The 22,632-nt window shown below is 46.7% G+C and overlaps 1 protein-coding gene across 1 annotated transcript in view; it reads right to left on the reverse strand.

Moving 5' to 3' along the window:
• LOC149428542 (espin-like) overlaps nucleotides 1-22,632 on the reverse strand; it is a gene marked incomplete at its 3' end in the record, with an annotated part of 99,152 nt that overhangs the window by 54,398 nt on the left and 22,122 nt on the right. Inside the window, exons 3-5 of the mRNA XM_089667284.1 lie at nucleotides 16,535-16,721; nucleotides 11,715-11,897; nucleotides 6,152-6,283 (exon numbers count right to left, since the gene is read on the reverse strand). Of these exons, the coding sequence (XP_089523410.1) occupies nucleotides 6,152-6,283; nucleotides 11,715-11,897; nucleotides 16,535-16,721 (502 nt within the window). The remainder of the gene's footprint in view (nucleotides 1-6,151; nucleotides 6,284-11,714; nucleotides 11,898-16,534; nucleotides 16,722-22,632) is intronic.

The raw sequence follows: 22,632 nt of genomic DNA on the forward strand, positions 1-22,632 counted from the left end.
TTAACATAATTTTAAAAACATTTGTAAATGCTACCAAAAATGTAGATTTGTATTTTCAAAGACATGCAGTATATATATATTATTTTTTTTTTTTTAAGTGAAATATATTTTGAAATATATTGAATATGGCCAAAATTGTAGCAAATAGATGGCAATATATTTCGGAAGAATATTTTTAGAATATATTTCTAATATATTTTTCTTCCATATGGGTCCCACTGTGCACAGGGCCATCCTATCTATATATGCTGCATGTTGAAATGCGTTTATAATCGTACCTTGGTGGACAAGTGGTTAAAGTATGTAAACCCTAAAAATGAACTTCTCTTTACACCCCTTTGGTCTGTTAAAAATACGTTTGGAAAAAGATAACTGCAAAAAGAACCTACTGATCCTGCCAGAAATCTTGTCACCCTATATTGCACTTGTACCTGTTACTACAGAACACCCCCTACCCCATGTTTGGGAGCAGAGGTGAGAGAGGGAGGAGCTCTGTATTCATAAACTGTTGCTCTAATATCCTGTGACATAACAAATTGCAACTATTACAATATTATTCTCCAGGGATCTGCTTTCAGAAAATATAGAGAAGGTTATTTACCAAAACTGACGAGTGCAAAATCTGGTGCAGCTCAGCATAGAAACCAATCAGCTTCCAGGTTTTATTGTCAAAGTTTAAAGTGTTCCTAAACTCCGGACCCCGCATTCACTGTATCCGCTCTCCCCGGACCCCGCATTCACTGTATCCGCTCTCCCCGGACCCCGCATTCACTATATCCGCTCTCCCCGGACCCTGCATTCACTATATCCGCTCTCCCCAGACCCTGCATTCACTATATCCGCTCTCCCCGGACCCCGCATTCACTATAACCGCTCTCCCCGGACCCTGCATTCACTATATCCGCTCTCCCCGGACCCCGCATTCACTATATCCGCTCTCCCTGGACCCTGCATTCACTATATCCGCTCTCCCCGGACCCCGCATTCACTATATCCGCTCTCCCCAGACCCGACATTCACTGTATCTGCTCTCCCTGGACCCGGCATTCACTATATCCGCTCTCCCTGGACCTGGCATTCACTATATCAACTCTCCCCGGACCCCGCATTCACTGTATCCGCTCTCCCCAGACCCCGCATTCACAATATCCGCTCTCCCCGGACCCCGCATTCACTATATCCGCTCTCCCCGCATTCACTGCATCTGCTCTCCCTGGACCCGGCATTCACTATATCCGCTCTCCCCGGACCTTGCATTCACTATATCCGCTCTCCCCGGACCCCGCATTCACTATATCCGCTCTCCCCGGACCCTGCATTCACTATATCCGCTCTCCCCGGACCCTGCATTCACTATATCCGCTCTCCCCGGACCTCGCATTCACTATATCCCCTCTCCCCGCATTCACTGTATCTGTTCTCCCCGGACCCTGCATTCACTATATCCGCTCTCCCTGGACCTGGCATTCACTATATCCACTCTCCCCGGACCCCGCATTCACTGTATCCGCTCTCCCCGGACCCTGCATTCACTATATCCGCTCTCCCCGGACACCGCATTCACTATATCCGCTCTCCTCGGACCCTGCATTCACTATATCTGCTCTCCCCGGACCCCGCATTCACTATATCCGCTCTCCCCGGACCCCGCATTCACTATATCCGCTCTCCCCGGACCCCGCATTCACTGTATCCGCTCTCCCCGGACCCTGCATTCACTATATCCGCTCTCCCCGGACCCTGCATTCACTATATCCGCTCTCCCCGGACCTCGCATTCACTATATCCACTCTTCCCGGACCCCACATTCACTGTATCTGTTCTCCCTGGACCCGGCATTCACTATATCCGCTCTCCCTGGACCTGGCATTCACTATATCCACTCTCCCCGGACCCCGCATTCACTGTATCCGCTCTCCCCGGACCCCGCATTCACAATATCCGCTCTCCCCGGACCCTGCATTCACTATATCCGCTCTCCCCGGACCCCGCATTCACTATATCCGCTCTACTCGGACCCTGCATTCACTATATCTGCTCTCCCCGGACCCCGCATTCACTATATCCGCTCTCCCCGGACCCCGCATTCACTATATCTGCTCTCCCCGGACCCCGCATTCACTGTATCCGCTCTCCCCGGACCCTACATTCACTATATCCGCTCTCCCCGGACCCTGCATTCACTATATCCGCTCTCCCCGGACCCTGCATTCACTATATCCGCTCTCCCCGGACCCCGCATTTATTGTCAAAGTTTAAAGTGTTCCTAAACTCCGGACCCCGCATTCACTATATCCCCTCTCCCCGCATTCACTATATCCGCTCTCCCTGGACCTGGCATTCACTATATCCGCTCTCCTCGGACCCCGCATTCACTATATCCGCTCTCCCCGGACCCCGCATTCACTATATCCGCTCTCCTCGGACCCCGCATTCACTATATCGGCTCTCCCCGGACCCCGCATTCACTATATCCGCTCTCCCTGGACCCTGCATTCACTATATCTGCTCTCCCCGGACCCCGCATTCACTTTATCCGCTCTCCCCGGACCCCGCATTCACTATATCCGCTCTCCCCGGACCCCGCATTCACTATATCCGCTCTCCCCGGACCCTGCATTCCCTATATCTGCTCTCCCCGGACCCCGCATTCACTGTATCCGCTCTCCCCGGACCCCGCCTTCACTATATCTGCTCTCCCCGGACCCCGCATTCACTGTATCCGCTCTCCCCAGACCCCGCATTCACAATATCCGCTCTCCCCGGACCCCGCATTCACTGTATCTCCTCTCCCCAGACCCCGCATTCACTATATCCGCTCTCCCCGGACCTTGCATTCACTATATCCGCTCTCCCCGGACCCTGCATTCACTATATCCGCTCTCCCCGGACCCCACATTCACTATATCCCCTCTCCCCGCATTCACTGTATCTGCTCTCCCTGGACACGGCATTCACTATATCCGCTCTCCCTGGACCTGGCATTCACTATATCCACTCTCCCCGAACCCCGCATTCACTGTACCCGCTCTCCCCAGACCCCGCATTCACAATATCCGCTCTCCCCGGACCCCGCATTCACTATATCCGCTCTCCCCGGACCCCGCATTCACTATATCCGCTCTCCCTGGACCCCGCATACACTATATCCGCTCTCCCCGGACCCCGCATTCACTATATCCGCTCTCCCCGGACCCTGCATTCACTGTATCCGCTCTCCCCGGACCCCGCATTCACAGTATCCACTCTCCCCGGACCCTGCATTCACTATATCCGCTCTCCCCGGACCCCGCATTCACAGTATCCGCTCTCCCCGGACCCCGCATTCACTATATCTGCTCTCCCCGGACCCCGCATTCACTATATCTGCTTTCCCCGGACCCTGCATTCACAGTATCCGCTCTCCCCGGACCCCGCATTCACTATATCCGCTCTCCCCGGACCCTGCATTCACTATATCCGCTCTCCCCGGACCCCGCATTCACTGTATCTCCTCTCCCCAGACCCCGCATTCACTATATCCGCTCTCCCCGGACCCCGCATTCACTATATCTGCTCTCCCCGGACCCGGCATTCACTATATCCGCTCTCCCCGGACCCCGCATTCACTATATCCGCTCTCCCCGGACCCTGCATTCACTATATCCGCTCTCCCCGGACCCCACATTCACTATATCCCCTCTCCCCGCATTCACTGTATCTGCTCTCCCTGGACCCCGCATTCACAATATCCGCTCTCCCCGGACCCCGCATTCACTATATCCGCTCTCCCCGGACCCCGCATTCACTATATCCGCTCTCCCTGGACCCTGCATTCACTGTATCCGCTCTCCCCGGACCCCGCATTCACTATATCCGCTCTCCCCGGACCCCGCATTCACTATATCTGCTCTCCCCGGACCCCACATTCACTATATCCGCTCTCCCCGGACCCCGCATTCACTATATCCGCTCTCCCCGGACCCTGCATTCCCTATATCTGCTCTCCCCGGACCCCGCATTCACTGTATCCGCTCTCCCCGGACCCCGCCTTCACTATATCTGCTCTCCCCGGACCCCGCATTCACTATATCTGCTCTCCCCGGACCCCGCATTCACTGTATCCGCTCTCCCCAGACCCTGCATTCACAATATCCGCTCTCCCCGGACCCCGCATTCACTGTATCTCCTCTCCCCAGACCCCGCATTCACTATATCCGCTCTCCCCGGACCTTGCATTCACTATATCCGCTCTCCCCGGACCCCGCATTCACTATATCCGCTCTCCCCGGACCCTGCATTCACTATATCCGCTCTCCCCGGACCCTGCATTCACTATATCCGCTCTCCCCGGACCCCACATTCACTATATCCCCTCTCCCCGCATTCACTGTATCTGCTCTCCCTGGACCTGGCATTCACTATATCCACTCTCCCCGAACCCCGCATTCACTGTATCCGCTCTCCCCAGACCCCGCATTCACAATATCCGCTCTCCCCGGACCCTGCATTCACTATATCCGCTCTCCCCGGACCCCGCATTCACTATATCCGCTCTCCCCGGACCCTGCATTCACTATATCCGCTCTCCCCGGACCCTGCATTCACTGTATCCGCTCTCCCCGGACCCCGCATTCACTATATCCGCTCTCCCCGGACCCCGCATTCACAGTATCCGCTCTCCCCGGACCCCGCATTCACTATATCTGCTCTCCCCGGACCCCGCATTCACTATATCTGCTTTCCCCAGACCCTGCATTCACAGTATCCGCTCTCCCCGGACCCCGCATTCACTATATCCGCTCTCCCCGGACCCTGCATTCACTATATCCGCTCTCCCCGGACCCCGCATTCACTGTATCTCCTCTCCCCAGACCCCACATTCACTATATCCGCTCTCCCCGGACCCTGCATTCACTATATCCGCTCTCCCCGGACCCCGCATTCACTATATCCGCTCTCCCCGGACCCGGCATTCACTATATCCGCTCTCCCCGGACCCCGCATTCACTTAATCCGCTCTCCCCGGACCCTGCATTCACTATATCCGCTCTCCCCGGACCCTGCATTCACTATATCCGCTCTCCCCGGACCCCACATTCACTATATCCCCTCTCCCCGCATTCACTGTATCCGCTCTCCCCGGACCCCGCATTCACAATATCCGCTCTCCCCGGACCCCGCATTCACTATATCCGCTCTCCCCGGACCCCAAATTCACTATATCCGCTCTCCCTGGACCCTGCATTCACTGTATCCGCTCTCCCCGGACCCCGCATTCACTATATCTGCTCTCCCCGGACCCTGCATTCACTATATCCACTCTCCCCGGACCCTGCATTCACTATATCCTCTCTCCCCGGACCCCGCATTCACTGTATCCGCTCTCCCCGGACCCCGCATTCACTATATCTGCTCTCCCCGGACCCTGCATTCACTATATCTGCTCTCCCCGGACCCCGCATTCACTATATCCGCTCTCCCCGGACCCCGCATTCACTATATTCGCTCTCCCTGGACCCCGCATTCACTATATCCGCTCTCCCCAGACCCTGCATTCACTATATCTGGTCTCCGACAGTACACAGAACATGGAAAAACAATTATTTTAGATAATATAAACTGCTAAATACTTTTTCTCATCAGCATTATATAGCAGTCTATTGACTTCTATCAGTGTCCAGCAGTGCACTGGTTGTAGGAGGAGTTTTCATTCTGCTGTAGGAGGATGCAGGACCCCTGACCTCTGTCTGAACAGTGCCGATTGGCCCTGTGCTGATCACATGCACTCTACCAAGAAAAAAAAAAACAACACCCTTCTAGCAATACACAGCAAACTAAGCATGCGCAGCTTGCCCCCCCCCCCCTCCCAGACTCTGGTCTATTTGGAGATATTTAGGAAACACTGGAAGAAGGGGAGGATCAGAGAAGACAGGATCAAACAGCCTTTTCACACAATGCAGAGGATTACCCCCTTAGGTTCCACAGTGAGTATAACAAGCATGCTTTCCTGCATCTACAGACTGATTGTACTGTTTAGTAACACTTTCTGGTTTTCTAGGCTGTGTGAATAAAGGCCTTACGGTAAGCAGAGCGGACATTCCTGAATGGCCCCCCAAACACTTCGCCATCTCAGGTGTGGAGGGGACCCCGAATCAGTAAAAACCTTTACCATATTTTCCACCGTCCGGAGATACTTTGCGCACTGCATGTGTCCGTTGTACTCGGCGAGGTCGGCGGCGGTGTACCCGTCATTGTCCTTGATGCTCAGCTTCACTCCATTCACCACCAGGATCTGACAGCACTGCAACAAAACACACAATGAGGGTGCTGACTGTACTGCCTGGCCAGGGGGCACATCAAATACGCTTTTCGGGGAACCCCTCCATGACTCCTGCGGGCCCCTCCCACATTTACCAGCAGCTAACGTGAAGTATAACTAAAGGAAACACCTATTTTTCAGTATTGGATGGAGTGGTGAGGTGTTAGACCCCCTGTCAGGTTTTTATTGCTGTCTGTGCCCATTAGGAAGATTCCCCCCCCTATTGTATATAGATCCCCCCATTGAATATAGATTCCCCCCCATTGAATATAGATTCCCCCCTATTGTATTTAGATCCCCATTGTATATAGATCCCCCCTTTTGTATATAGATCCCCCCATTGTATATAGATTCCCCCCCTATTGTATATAGATTCCCCCCTATTGTATATAGATTCCCCCCCATTGTATATAGATTCCCCCCTATTGTATATAGATTCCCCCCCTATTGTATTTAGATCCCCATTGTATATAGATCCCCCCTTTTGTATATAGATCCCCCCATTGTATATAGATCCCCCCCCCATTGTATATAGATTCCCCCCTATTGTATATAGATTCCCCCCCATTGTATATAGATTCCCTCCTCTATTGTATATAGATTCCCCCCTTTTGTATATAGATCCCCCCATCGTATATAGATTCCCCCCTATTGTATATAGATCCCCCCATCGTATATAGATTCCCCCCTATTGTATATAGATCCCCCCATTGTATATAGATTCCCTCCTATTGTATATAGATTCCCCCCTTTTGTATATAGATCCCCCCATTGTATATAGATCCCCCCCCCATTGTATATAGATTCCCCCCTATTGTATATAGATTCCCCCCCATTGTATATAGATTCCCTCCTCTATTGTATTTAGATCCCCATTGTATATAGATTCCCCCCTTTTGTATATAGATCCCCCCCCATTGTATATAGATTCCCCCCTATTGTATATAGATTCCCCCCCATTGTATATAGATTCCCTCCTCTATTGTATATAGATTCCCCCCTTTTGTATATAGATCCCCCCATCGTATATAGATTCCCCCCTATTGTATATAGATCCCCCCATCGTATATAGATTCCCCCCTATTGTATATAGATCCCCCCATTGTATATAGATTCCCTCCTATTGTATATAGATTCCCCCCTATTGTATATAGATCCCCCCATCGTATATAGATTCCCCCCTATTGTATATAGATCCCCCCATTGTATATAGATTCCCTCCTATTGTATATAGATTCCCCCCATTGTATATAGATTCCCCCCCATTGTATATAGATTCCCTCCTATTGTATATAGATTCCCCCCATTGTATATAGATTCCCCCCCATTGTATATAGATTCCCATTGTATATAGATTCCCCCCTTTTGTATATAGACCCCCCCCTATTGTATATAGATTCCCCCCCTATTGTATATAGATTCCCCCCCATTGTATATAGATTCCCCCCCTATTGTATATAGATTCCCCCCCATTGTATATAGATTCCCCCCTATTGTATATTGATCACCCCCCATTGTATATAGATTCCCCCCTATTGTATATAGATCCCCCCTCTATTGTATATAGATCCCCCCTATTGTATATAGATCCCCCCCTCCATTGCATATAGATTCCCCTCCCCCCATTGTATATAGATTCCCCCCTATTGTATATAGATCCCCCCTATTGTATATAGATTCCCCCCTATTGTATATAGATTCCCCCCCATTGCATACAGATCCCCCCTCATTGTATATAGATCCCCCCCCCATTATCATTGAAAAGTGAAATTAAAGGAAAATCCCAAATTTGGGGTGTCCCCATTAAAGTAATAGAGGAGAAATCTTCCCATGCGGACCTGGGGGGTCCCCAAGAGATTCCCTTAACCCATCGCCCTCCAGAGGATTCCCCCCCCCCCCTTCCTGACCAGGCCATTTTTTTGCGTTACGGCGCTGCCTTACTTTAACTGACAATTGTGCAGTCATGCAACGCTGCACCCAAATGATGCACCCAGCCCTCCTCCTGTCGGTGATCGCCGGTAATCACCGGGCGCCGGCAGGTAATCACCAGCCGGGACCTGGTGATTTACACCTGGGGCCGCAATCGGCGGCGTGGGTAGGGGGCGGTCCCCTACCCGGAAATGCAGAATCACATATACAGTTGCAAGAAAAAGTATGTGAACCCCCCCCCTTGGGATTCCGTGGAGTTTTGCATGAATTGGGCATAAAAGGTGCTCTGAACGTCATCTAAGTCACAACAATAGAAGAGCACAGTCTGCTGAACATAATACTACACAAACATTAGATGTTGCCATGGTTTAATTGCACATAACATGTAAACATTCACAGTGCAGGGAGGAAAAAGTATGTGAGGCCCTAGCTCAGGGGTGGGCAAACTGCGGCTCTCCAGCTGTTGCAGGACTACAAGTTCCATCATGCCTAGCTGTAACTGTCAGATTTGTGATGTTGCAATGCCTCATGGGAAATGTAGTTCCACAACAGCTGGAGAGCCGCAGTTTGACCACCCCTGCCCTAGCTTAATGACTTCTCCCAGAGCTAATTGGAGCTGGAAGTGAGCCAACCTTGACTCCAATCAGTGTGATGATATTGGATGTGTTGCTGACACCTGTTTTGGGTTTACTGGTTTCAAGAAGCACTGTCTGGTGTGAACCATGCCTCGCAGAAAAGAGCTCTCAGAAGACCTACCATCAAGAATTGTTGACTTGCATGAAGCTGGAAAGGGTTACAAAGTATCTCCTTGAGCCTTGATGTTCATGTGTCCACGGTAAGACAGACTGTCTACAAATGGAGAAAGTTTAGCACTGTTGCTACTCTCCCTAGGCGTGGTCGTCCTGTAAAAATGACTGCAAGAGCACAGCGCAGAATGCTGCATGAGGTAAAGAAGAATCCCAGAGTGTCAGCTAAAGACCTACAGAAATCTCTGGCACATGCTAACATTTTTGTTGACACACCTACAATAAGGAAAACATTAAACAAGAATGGAGTACATGGGAGGACACCACGGAGGAAGCCATTGCTGTCCAAAAAGAAGATTGCAGCACGTTTGAAGTTTGCAAAAGAGCACCTGGATGTTCCACATCACTACTGGCAAAATATACTGTGGACAGATGAAACCAAGATTGAGTTGTTTGGGAAGAACACACAACACTATGTGTGGAGAAAAAAAGGCACAGCACACCAACATCAAAACCTCATCCCCACTGTGAAACATGGCGGAGGGAGCATCATGGTTTGGGGCTGCTTTGCTGCCTCAGGGCCTGGACGGATTGTTGTCATTGATGGGAAAATGAATTCCAGAGTTTATCAAGACATTTTGCAGGAAAACGTACGACCATCTGTCCGCCAACTGAAGCTCCGCAGAGGATGGGTGATGCAACAGGACAATGACCCAAAGCATACAAGTCATTCAACAAAACAATGGCTGCAACAGCACAGAATACGCCTTCTGGAGTGGCCCAGTCAGAGTCCTGACCTCAACCCCATTGAAATGCTGTGGCATGACCTTAAGAGAGCGATTCACACCAGACATCCCAAGAATATTGCTACACTGAAACAGTTTTGTGAAGAGGAGTGGTCCAAAATGACTCCAGATCGTTGTGCAGGTCTGATCTGCAACTACAGGAAACGTTTGGTTGAGGTTATTGCTGCCAAAGGAGGGTCAACCAGTTATTAAGTCCAAAGGTTCACATACTTTTTCCTCCATGCACTGTGAATGTTTACATGTTATGTACAATTAAACCATGGCAACATCTAATGTTTGTGTAGTATTATGTTCAGCAGACTGTGTTCTTCTATTGTTGTGACTTAGATGACGTTCAGAGCACATTTTATGCCCAATTCATGCAAAACTCCACGTAATCCCAAGGGGTTCACATACTTTTTCTTGCAACTGTATCTGTTTGTATCCCCATGTCCTGTGCGCACTGATTCTGAATGGGAGGGTCTGACTCATTTTAATCACCTGGTGCACTTTCAGTGTTCTGATGAGAAAAGCGGCAGGGTCTGCATCCCTTTAGAAGTATTTAAAGCGGTATTAAACCCAAAACAAAAAATGTCATACATTGCAGCTTACCAATCATTAGATGTGGTGGCTGCATTAGTTTTCTATTTTAGGCTTCTCCCCCTCTGTTTTCACCTGGTGATCTGGCCAGTACCACACCTCCTGTATTAGAGTGCCCCCACTCTGGTTGAAGGAGCACAGGGGGCACATTAGGATAGCAGCATTCTCAGTCTAGGGGGAGGGGAGTGTTAGATGGACCAGCAGATTTAAATCCAATACAGACTCCATCTCCCACTTTATAATCAGTTACAAGAAACAGTTGTTTTTTTTTTCAATTTGAGGTATAGGTTTTACATAAATAAAAACTGATCATTGCAAGCACCCGTCAGTGGTAAATGGTTTGTCTCAACTCTCTAACTGCTACCGGAGAGCTTGTTCTGTTGAAAAATAACAGACTTACAGGCTACATCATCCCGTGAAAATAAAGGCAATAAAGTCTAAAAAAGAAAACTAATGCAACCATCACGATTGCAATATAATAAATGTTTGTTTTTGAGTTTAATACCACTTTAACCTTGGGGAGTATCACAAAAAAATGAAATTTCTATTGCAGGGGATGCTGCTTTTACCCTTGGGGAGTATCATACCAAAAGTAAAATTGTGTTGCCAGGGATGCTGCTTTTACCTTTGGGGGAGTATCACACCAAAACTGAAATTCACATTGCAGGTGATGCTGCTTTAACCCTTGGGGAATATGACACCAAAATTTCCTGTTGCCAGGGATGGTGCTTTTACCTTTGGGGGGAGTATCACACCAAAAGTGAAATTCCTTTTGCAGGGGATGCTGCTTTTACCCTTGGGGAGCATCACACCAAAACTGAAATTCCTATTGTAGGGGATGCTGCTTTTACCCTTGGGGAGCATCACACCAAAACTGAAATTCCTATTGTAGGGGATGCTGCTTTTACCTTTGGGGAGTATCACACCAAAAGTTAAATTTCTATTGCAGGAGATGCTGCTTTTACCTTTGGGGAGTATCACACCAAAAGTGAAATTCCTATTGCAGGGGATGCTGCTTTAACCTTTTGGGAGCATCACACCAAAACTGAAATTCCTATTGTAGGGGATGCTGCTTTTACCCTTGGCGAGCATCACACCAAAAGTGAAGTTCCTATTGCAGGGGTTGCTGCTTTTACCCTTGGGGAGTATCACACCAAAAGTGAAGTTCCTATTGCAGGGGATGCTGTTTTTACCCTTGGGGAGTATCACACCAAAACTGAAATCTCTATTGCAGGAGATGCTGCTTTTACCCATATGATCATGGATGGTTTGCAGGTTTCTTGTGTTCAGCTACGTGGACATTACATAATGAAAGGTACAAATTTTGGAAAAATAATGATAAAAAAAAATTACCTCCAGTTCTCCATTCTCTGCGGCGTCGTGCAGAGGGGTCCCCCCGAACTTGTCAGTGCTCATTTCCCCTCCATGGAGGAGGAGCCAGCTCAGGACCTTGGCATGACCCCTACTGGCGGAAAAGTGCATGGCGGTGGCTCCATCCGTGTCACGCTCGGAGAGACTGATATCCGTGAAACTCATCTGGAGGAGTCAAGGAAAGAAGAGTTACTCTATGGGTGAGTCTGACACCATCGGATGACACCATTGGCTGGTACTCTCTTTTGTCATCGTCTGTACCGGCAGGCATTCTCTGTGGCTATTGGAAGACACTGAGGTGATGGGTTTAGTTTTCTGTTCCCTTCGGTTACAAAATGCAGACAAAAGCAAAAGTCGTTAAGTTACTCGTTTCATTTAAATTATTCACTTTTTTGACCGGATTCACTTTTTTTCCAATTTTTTTGAAGTATTCTATAATTTTTATCTGAATTCATCGTGAAGAATAGTTGATTCCATTATATTTTAAATCTGAAATTCAGATTTCGGAAGACGGCTATACTCTTTTCTATTCTATTTTTTCTATTGTATTCTATTATTTTATTTTCTGTTCTCTTCTATTATTTTCTCTTTTTTTGTATTCTATTTTATTCTATTCTTTTCCAAATTCAAAAATCGAATTTCAAAAGACGGCTATATTCTTTTTTATTTTATTTTATTCTCTTTGAAATTTGAAAGACAGCTATATATTATTTTATTTTATTCTATTCTGTTCTATTCTATTTTTTCTAGTCTATGCTATTTTTTTATAATCTATTTTATACTTTAATATTCTATTCTATTTTCTCTAGTCTATTCTATTATTTTTTTATTCTATTCTATACTGCTTTATTCTATTCATTTCTATTCTATTTTATTCAATTCTTTTCGAAATTCGAATTTCAGAAGACAGCTATATTTTATTTTTTCCTATTCTATTCTTGTATTCTTTATTCTATTCAATTCTATTTGAAGACAGCTATACTCTTTTTTTTTTCTATTCTATTTTTTCTATTGTATTCTATTATTTTATTTTCTGTTCTCTTCTATTATTTTCTCTTTTTTGTATTCTATTTTTCCAAATTAAAAAATCGAATTTCAAAAAACTATTCTTTTTTATTTTATTTTATTCTCTTTGAAATTTGAAAGACAGCTATATTATATTTTATTTTATTCTAATCTGTGCTATTCTATTTTTCTAGTTTATTCTATTCTACTCTTTTCTATTCTATTTTTTCTAGTCTATTCTATTCTTTAATATTCTATTCTATATTGCTTTATTCTATTAATTTCTATTCTATTTTATTCAATTCTTTTCAAAATTAAAATTTCAGAAGACAGCTGTATTCCATTTTTTTCTATTCTATTCTTTTATTCTTTTCTATTGAATTCTATTTGATTCCTTTTCTTTCCATGCTATTCTTATATTTTCTATTCCATTTATTCTATTTTTTTTCAAAAATCGAAAATTAACTTTCAAAAGACGGCTATATTCTATTTTATTTTATGTTAATCTCTTCGAAATTCGAATTTCGAAAGAAGGCTGTATTATATTTTATTTGATTCTATTTTTTCTAATCTATTCTATTCTTTTATATTCTATTGTGCTTCATTCTATTCTTTTCTATTCGATTTTATTCAATTCTTTTTTAAATTAAAATTTCGGAAAAACACCTATAGTCTATTTTTTTCTTCTGTCTATTCTTTTCTTTTTTTATTCTATTCTATTAGAATCTATTAATTTATTCTCCATTCTCTTTTATTCCTTTCGAAAATGGAATTTCGAAAGATGGCATTCTATTCTATTGTATTCTTTATGAGGGTGTGGGGGGATGGGGGTGGGATACTGGTGCTCTGGTGCTTAAAGAGGAACTTCAGTCCTTTCATTTTCATTAAAAGTCAGCAGCAACAAATACTTAAAGATGTTTAAAATGAAGCCGCACCAAACCGTGTGATGCCTTGGTGGCGGTGAAAACATCCATGTTTCTGAGAAGATGGCATAGAGGTGCCATTAGGCATTCCTGTGCGGTGCAGATAAAATGTGCGACCCCGCACTGTATTTGGGTCAAAATTTTAGTCGTGCCTCCCCAGGTCTTAGAGATTACACTCACCAGTCTGATGAAGACAATTGATGTAAGGGGGCACTCTGATGAAGACCATAGATGTAAGGGGGCACTCTGATGAAGACAATTGATGTAAGGGGGCACTCTGATGAAGACAATTGATGTAAGGGGGCACTCTGATGAAGACAATTGATGTAAGGGGGCACTCTGATGAAGACAATTGATGTAAGGGGGCACTCTGATGAAGACAATAGATGTAAGGGGGCACTCTGATGAAGACCATAGATGTAAGGGGGCACATTGATGAAGACAATAGATGTAAGGGGGCACTCTGATGAAGACAATTGATGTAAGGGGGCACTCTGATGAAGACAATAGATGTAAAGGGGCACTCTGATGAAGACAATTGATGTAAAGGGGCACTCTGATGAAGACAATTGATGTAAGGGGGCACTCTGATGAAGACCATATATGTAAGGGGGCACTCTGATGAAGACAATAGATGTAAGGGGGCACTCTGATGAAGAAAATTGATGTAAGGGGGCACTCTGATGAAGACAATAGATGTAAAGGGGCACTCTGATGAAGACAATTGATGTAAAGGGGCACTCTGATGAAGACAATTGATGTAAGGGGGCACTCTGATGAAGACAATTGATGTAAGGGGGCACTCTGATGAAGATAATTGATGTAAGGGGGTACTCTAATGAAGATAATTGATGTAAGGGGGTACTCTAATGAAGACAATTGATGTAAAGGGGCACACTGATGAAGAAAACAGATGTAAGGGGACACTCTGATGAAGGCAATAGATGTAAGGGGGCACTCTGATGAAGACAATTGATGTAAGGGGGCACTCTGATGACAACAATTGATGTAAGGGGGCACCCTGATGACAACAATTGATGTAAGGGGCACTCTGATGAAGAGAATTGATGTAAGGGGGCACTCTAATGAAGACAACAGATGTAAGGGGGCACTCTGATGAAGACAATAGATGTAAGGGGGCACTCTGATGAAGACAATAGATGTAAAGGGGCACTTTAATGAAGGCAATAGATTTAAGGGGGCACTCTGATGAAGACAATAGATGTAAAGGGGCACTCTAATGAAGACAATTGATGTAAGGGGGCACTCTGATGACAACAATTGATGTAAGGGGCACTCTAATGAAGACAATAGATGTAAGGGGGCACTCTGATGAAGGCAATAGATGTAAGGTCGCACTCTGATGAAGACAATTGATGTAAGGGGATACTCTGATGAAGAAAATTGATGTAAGGGGGCACTCTGATGAAGACAATTGATGTAAGGGGGAACTCTTATGAAGACAATTGATGTAAGGGGGCACACTGATGAAGACAATTGAAGTAAGGAGGCACTCTGATGAAGACAATAGATGTAAAGGGGCACTCTAATGAAGACAATTGATGTAAAGGAGCACTCTGATGAAGATAATAGATGTAAGGGGGCACTCTGATGACAACAATATATGTAAGGGGGCACTCTGATGAAGACAATTGATGTAAGGAGGCACTCTGATGATAACAATGTATGTAAGGGGGCACTCTGATGAAGACCATAGATGTAAGGGGGCACTCTGATAAAGACAATTTATGTAAGGGGGCACTCTGATGAAGACGATTAATGTAAGGGGGCACTCTGATGAAGACAATTGATGTAAGGGGGCACTCTGATGAAGACAATTGATGTAAAGGGGCACTCTAATGAAGACCATAGATGTAAAGGGGCACTCTGATGAAAACGATTGCAATGGAAATCGCATGACTTTGGAGTTGCACAAGTGTGTACGGAGCCCTACTGGTTATAGAGATAGGGAGCCTAGAGGGAATCTGAACTTTCTAAACTTTTCCCTATTTCAGTTATGGAAAGTGGTGGCCACAAAATGTGATAGGATTGGCTGTAGCTTGCTCCGCCCACAATTTTCATGCAGAATATATTTCAGCGGATGGTTTATTGAAGGAAACCTACCATAAAAATACAGTGGCTTCTGCTGTTAAATTCCCCCTGAAAATGCTACACAACTGGCTGCCCCGTTGATCCTCTGGTTTCAGTAGTTTTGAGTATGCCTTTGAGCCACTGGATCCAGAAGAATGCAATTTAGGAGTTCTTACTTCACTTGCTGCATGCTTATTCCGGCACAGCGATTAAGATTCAGTACTGAGGTCAGTGGATCAGCATGACGGCCAGCGAAAGGTAGCCAGGACGGTCCCCCTGTGACAAGTTTCCGTTTAGGTGGTTACATATCCCCAGTGAAGTGACTAGTCCTCAGGTGATACACAGAAATGAAACAAATCCTCCTACATACGTTGCATCTATTTATCTGCAGCTGTTTCTTCTCTACATCCATTCAAAGTCCAGAATTTATACAGCTTGTCTGATCTTTCAGAAATCAGGGGGTGGAAGTTGAAGCTACACTCTGCAGAGCTCAGTGAGAACTGATTGGAGGGAAGGGACACCCCCCACCCCCTCCTTCACACAGGAACAGAGCTGAGGCTGTCAATCACAGGCTGCGTGCTGGAACTCCCTCGCCTGACACCTTTTCAACTCTTCTTGTCAGGAAAACTTGTCAGAAGTGATAGCAGAGGAAGGAGGCAGCAGACAGAAATGACACTCAGTGCTCCAGACTGAGACAAGTACACACTATAGAGGGATGTGCTTTGTTCCTCTTTCATGTCTGAGGTTTACAGCCACTTGAACCTCTCAGACAGTTCTACTTACCAGCCAAACAATGACCGTACTGTGACCCATCTGAGCGGCTGCGTGCAATGGGGTCATTCCATCCACCGCTCGTATGTGGGGGTCGGCCCCGCAGTCCTTCGCCAGATACTGTATGACCTCCAAGTGTCCTTCCTGGCAGGCTAGGTAGAGGGGTGTGGCACCGTTCTTGGTCTGGGAATTGATTGAACTGCAAGAAAAGAGGACAAAGGAATCCGATTTATTTCCTCTTCAATAACTTTGTATCAGATATATAATAAGAAATGGACATTAAAGTAGAACTCCAGCCACAGGGCACCGCCGCCCCCCCCTGGAGCCCCTGTAAAAAAAAAAAAAACTATACTCACCTTTTCTGCCGCAGTCGGCAAACCGGTCCAGTGACACCACCAGTCCTTCATCTAGGACTGATGGGTACTGGGTTCAGAACCCCTGGGGAAGGGGGGGGGGCGTGTCCATGACAACCTGCGCTCACAAGAAGTGAGCCAAATGCTCGCCAGACCGGTGGAGCTGGATGGAGGAAAAAATGGGAAGCAGTTCTGGAGTGTGGAATGCAATGGGGGGGGGGGGGGGGGGGGCAGGGGCGGACTGACCATTTGAAAACTTGGGCACTGTACCTTTTTCGTAGGCTTTTTTGAGTTTGGGCAAGGGCACAGGGGCCCCATGATCCCCTATTTCCCAGGGGGCCCCATGACTTGCCAGTCCGCCCCTGGGGGGGGGGGGTTTAATTTTAAAAAAATCTGAGGTTTGCTTCTTAACCCCTTGATCTCCAGAAGGTTTTACCTCCTTCATGACCAGGGCATTTTTTGCCATTTGGCACTGCTCTATTTTAATTGGCAATTGCACGGTCATGCAACGCTGTACCTGAATGGAATTTATATAATTCTTAAACACAAATAGAGCTTTCTTTTATTTATTTCAGGTACTTATATAGCACCATCTACACAGCGCTTTACATATACATTGTACATTCACAACAGTCCCCGCCCCCGAGGAGCGTACAATCTAAGGTCCCTAACTCACATTCATACATACACATACTAGGGCCAATTTAGACAGGAGCCAATTCACCTACCAGCATGTCTTTGGACTGCGGCAGGCACAGGGAGAACATGCAAACTCCAGGCAGGTGGTGCTGTGGCTGGGATTTGAACCAATGACCCGAGTACTATTAGGTGGAAGCAGGGGCCCACTGACCATTTGGGAACTCGGGCACTGCCCGAGGGCCCGGGGTCAGTAGGGGGCCCCATGAGATGCCCCCTGTTACCTTTCATAGGCCTTTTTGGGTGTGTTTTGAGTGTGGGCAAGGATACAGGGGCCCCATGATTCCCTATTGCCCGGGGGCCCCATGAGTTGTCAGTCCGCCCCTGGGTGGAAGTGCTAACCATTTAGCCACCGTGCTGCCCATTATGGTGGTGTTTGATCACCAATGGGGTTTTTCTATTCTTTATTATATAAACGGAAAAAAACTGAAATGAAAAAAAAAAAACACAATATTTCTGGTATAAAATATATCCAATACAAAAAAAATCAATAAAATCAAATTTCTTCATAAATCTGGGAGGGACCACCCAAATTTTCACCATACAATATCTGGCTAGCAAGAAATCAAACTTTATTACTTGCAAACCATAATTGTATTTATGGATCGAACAATAAAAGGGTTTCACCCACCCCTCTGCAGTGAAATTAATCGATAAATCCGGATGCAGTAAAGCAATAAAAAAAAAATGTGTATATATAAATTTATATAAAAAGTCCCACTCAAATCCTTCTAATAATGCCATTATTATACTTTTTTTATTTGCAATAACATACAATTTTCAGGACAAGCTTTCGGGGAGTGTCCCCTTCTTCCAGGTCCAAGCAGTACTGTACCTTGAAGACCTTGAAGAAGGGGACACTCCCCGAAAGCTTGTCCTCAAAATTGTATGTTAGTGCAAATAAAAAAAGTATCACGGACAGGACTCAGTTGTTTCTGTCGCAAATGCACTAATACGGCTACAATCACCTCAAGCAATCATTTGTTTAAAACTCATAGATACAGCATTCTTCTTTTTTTCCACTAGGGGGCGATGTCGCACAGAAGCATTGGCTCGTCCTTCGCATTCGCTGACCCCATTCCTCACATACTTGATGAATGAAACTGCCATTTGCTGCGTAAAGTTTTTCACGGATTGAAGCTCACAGAGAAATCCAATCTTCTTTAGATATCTTTAACAACGAAAAACAATTCTGTAATTTATACTTATCCGAGTCAAATCATTTCTATCTGGCAGATGTAGGAGTTTGGCCGTGAGGTGATGCCATTGATTGGCTAACTAAATCGATTGTTGTGCAGGTTTTTGAAAGTGTGCACAGGGCTGTGTTAATGCATGGGCACTGCCCAGGGGCCCCAGGTGCATGAGGACCCCAGGATACTCTTGCATTACATCATACTTGCCAGCTGTCCCGGATTTGCTGGGACAGTGACACTTTTTACTAAGCTGTCCCAGGATGGCTCGAACCTGGACTGTGCCCTCCTGATCCCAGTATTGTGTCCTCCTGATCCCAGTATTATGCCCTCCTGATCCCAGTATTGTGTCCTCCTGATCCCAGTATTGTGCCCTCCTGATCCCAGTATTGTGCCCTCCTGACCCCCCCCTGTACTGTGCCCTCCTGACCCCCCCTGTACTGTGCCCTCCTGACTCCCCCTGTACTGTACCCTCCTGATCACAGTATTATGCCCTCCTGATCCAAGTACTGTGTCCTCCTGATCCCAGTACTGTGTCCTCCTGATCCCAGTACTGTGCCCTCCTGATCCCAGTACTGTGCCCTCCTGATCCCAGTACTGTGCCCTCCTGATCCCAGTACTGTGCCCTCCTGATCCCAGTACTGTGTCCTCCTGATCCCAGTACTGTGCCCTCCTGATCCCAGTACTGTGCCCTCCTGATCCCAGTACTGTGCCCTCCTGATCCCAGTACTGTACCCTCCTGATCCCAGTATTGTGCCCTCCTGTCTCCCCTGTGTTGTGCTCTCCTGACTCCCCCTGTACTGTGTCCTCCTGATCCCAGTATTGTGCCCTCCTGATCTCAGTATGGTTCCCTCTTGATCCCAGTATTGTGCCCTCCTGACTCCCCTGTAATATGCCCTCTTGACTCCCCACCGTGTTGTGCTCCCCTGACTCCCCCTGTACTGTGCCCTCCTGACTCCCCCTGTATTGTGCCCTCCTGATCCCAGTATTGTTTCCTCTTGATCCCAGTACTGTGCCCTCCTGATCCCAGTATTATGCCCTTCTGATCACATTATTGTGCTGTCCTGATCCCAGTATTGTTCCCTCCTGACTCCCCCTGTACTGTACCCTCCTGATCCTGGTATTATGCCCTCCTGATCCCAGTACTGTGTCCTCCTGATCCCAGTACTGTGCCCTCCTGATCCCAAAATTGTGCCCTCCTGATCCCAGTATTGTGCCCTCCTGTCTCCCCCGTGTTGTGCTCTCCTGACTCCCCCTGTACTGTGCCCTCCTGATCCCAGTATTGTTCCCTCCTGACTCCCCCTGTACTGTACCCTCCTGATCCTGGTATTATGCCCTCCTGATCCCCCCTGTACTGTGTCCTCCTGATCCCAGTACTGTGCCCTCCTGATCCCAGTATTGTGCCCTCCAGATCCCAGTATTGTGTCCTCCTGACCCCAGTATTGTGCCCTCCTGATCCCAGTATTGTGCCCTCCTGATCCCAGTATTGTGCCCTCCTGATCCCAGTACTGTGCCCTCCTGATCCCAGTATTGTGCCCTCCTGATCCCAGTATTGTGTCCTCCTGATCCCAGTATTGTGTCCTCCTGATCCCAGTATTGTGCTCTTTGTGTTGATTAGTCTTTGATTTATGGTTTTCTTATTGTTTTAAAATCAATTTTATTGAACGTACCAATAAATATATCTTTAATTCTATCAACTATTTACACTTTAATTCTTGAAAGTACAGTAGGTGCATAAATTGTGTCAGGCTGGTAAGGGGCCCCAATGCATTACTTTGCCCAGGGGCCCTTGATGCTACTAAGACAGCCCTGTGTGTGCAGGCCTCTTCTCCAGGCAACTAGAACAAATGCTGTTTTTGTACAATGAAAGCAGAGTGCAGAGAAATTATGGAGTCACTCCACCAAAGTCGCACTGAAGTCACCGACTGAATTCCTACAAGCCTCCATTTGGAGACCAAATCACATTGGAGGTAATGGTTCTGGCTCCAAGAGCTCACACTCCAATGTTGTATACAATTTTAAACTCAATGTAAATCCCAACTGAATGGCATGTTGCTAAAGCTCTATGTACCATAAAAAAGAAAAAAACCCCTTTCTCCTCCTTTTTTTTAATTCTTCGATACATCTCAATGATCTCCTGCAGTCTCTTTGCAGCCACTTCCTGTCTACATGCACTCCAGCTACATTGCATATCTTACGGCAGGTTTTTTTCTGGTGACATCAGTGGACCATGCCTGTGTTAATAGGTGCGGAAACTGCTGCTGGTAGTCTCCATTGGAATCCAGCTTGACAGGGTGACAACGTAGGAGCTTAATAGGAAAACATTGACAGAGTGTTGTCACCCTATTACAGGAAGTGCCTGAACAACGGCATACATGGTGGGATCTCCAGATCTACCTAAAGTGGTTGTAAGATCTTCCATACACCCAGTGAAGTGACTGGCCTCAGGTGATACACAGAGATTAAACAAATCCTCCTGCATAAGTTGTACCTGTTTATCTGCTGTATTCACTTCTCTACATCCATTCAAAATCCAGAGTTTATAAAGCTTGTCTGAGCTGTCACAAAAAAGGGGGAGAGCTGTCGTTACACACAGCAGTGCTCTGCGAGCTGATTGGAGGGAAGAGACACACTCCCTCCTCACACAGCACACAGGAACATAGCTGAGGCTATCAATCACAGGCTGTGTGCTGGAGCTCCCTCACTGTCACCTTTTTATCCCTTGGTGTCAGGAAAACTTGTCAAAAGTGGTAGCAGAGGAAGGAGGAAGCAGACAGAAAGGACACTCAGTGCTCTGGACTGAGACAAGTACACACTATAGAGGGATGTACTTTGTCCATATTTCATGTCTGAGGTTTACAACCACATATCGGAAATCCTCCAGGGTGAGCGAATCGAGCAATCAGGGACGGCAGCATTGGGGGTACTTAATAGTGTGGTCCAGCTTCCTGTGCATTTCTACTATGAGTGCGGTAAAGCTGAAGTGGCTTACAATGTCCCTTCCCGCTTCCAGTATGAATCCTGCTCTGCACTGGACTGCAGCAAGCCAATATAAAGACATGCCAGGTAGTGTTGTAAAATAAAGTCAAAGCCCAGTAGAGGCGTGAAGCCTGGTGATGGAACAGATCTCTAACTCTTGAACCTCTGCACCACTCGAGCCTTATACTTTAGATCAGGGGTCTCAAACTATCTAAACGTTCCTTCCATCCTGACTAGTCTCCCAGTTCCTGCCGCTGAAAAACATCCCCCAGCATGATGCTGCCACCACCATGCTTCACTGTAGGGATGGTATGGGCCGGGTGGTGAGCGGTGCCTGGTTTCCTCCAGACATGACGCTTGGCATTCAGGCCAAAGAGTTCAATCTTTGTTTCATGAGACCAGAGAGTTTTGTTTCTCATGGTCTGAGAGCCCCTCAGGTGCCTTTTGGCAAACTCCAGGTGGGTTGCTATTTGCCTTTTACTACGGAGTGGCTTCTGTCTGGCCACTCTACCATACAGGCCTGATTGGTGGAGTGCTGCAGAGATGGTTGTTCTTCTGGAAGCTTCTCCTCTCTCCACAGAGAAACGTTGGAGCTCTTTCAGAGTGACCATTGGGTGCTTGGTTACCTCCCTGGCTAAGGCACTTCTAACTTGATCACTCATTTTGGCCGGCGGCCCGCTCTAGGAAGATTCCTGGGGGTTCCAAACTTCTTCCATTTATGGATGATGGAGGCCTCTGTGCTCATTGTGACCTTCAATGCTGGAGAAATGTTTCTGTACTCTTCCCCAGATCTGTGCCTTGATACAATCCTGTCTCGGAGGTCTACGGACAATTCCTTGGACTTCATGGCTTGGTTTGTGCTCTGACATGCACTGTTACCTGTGGGACCTTC

Source organism: Staurois parvus, unplaced genomic scaffold (genome assembly GCF_062004578.1).
Source record: "Staurois parvus isolate SC_StPar_1 unplaced genomic scaffold, SC_StPar_1.0 ptg003147l, whole genome shotgun sequence".
NCBI classification, from domain to species: domain Eukaryota; kingdom Metazoa; phylum Chordata; class Amphibia; order Anura; family Ranidae; genus Staurois; species Staurois parvus.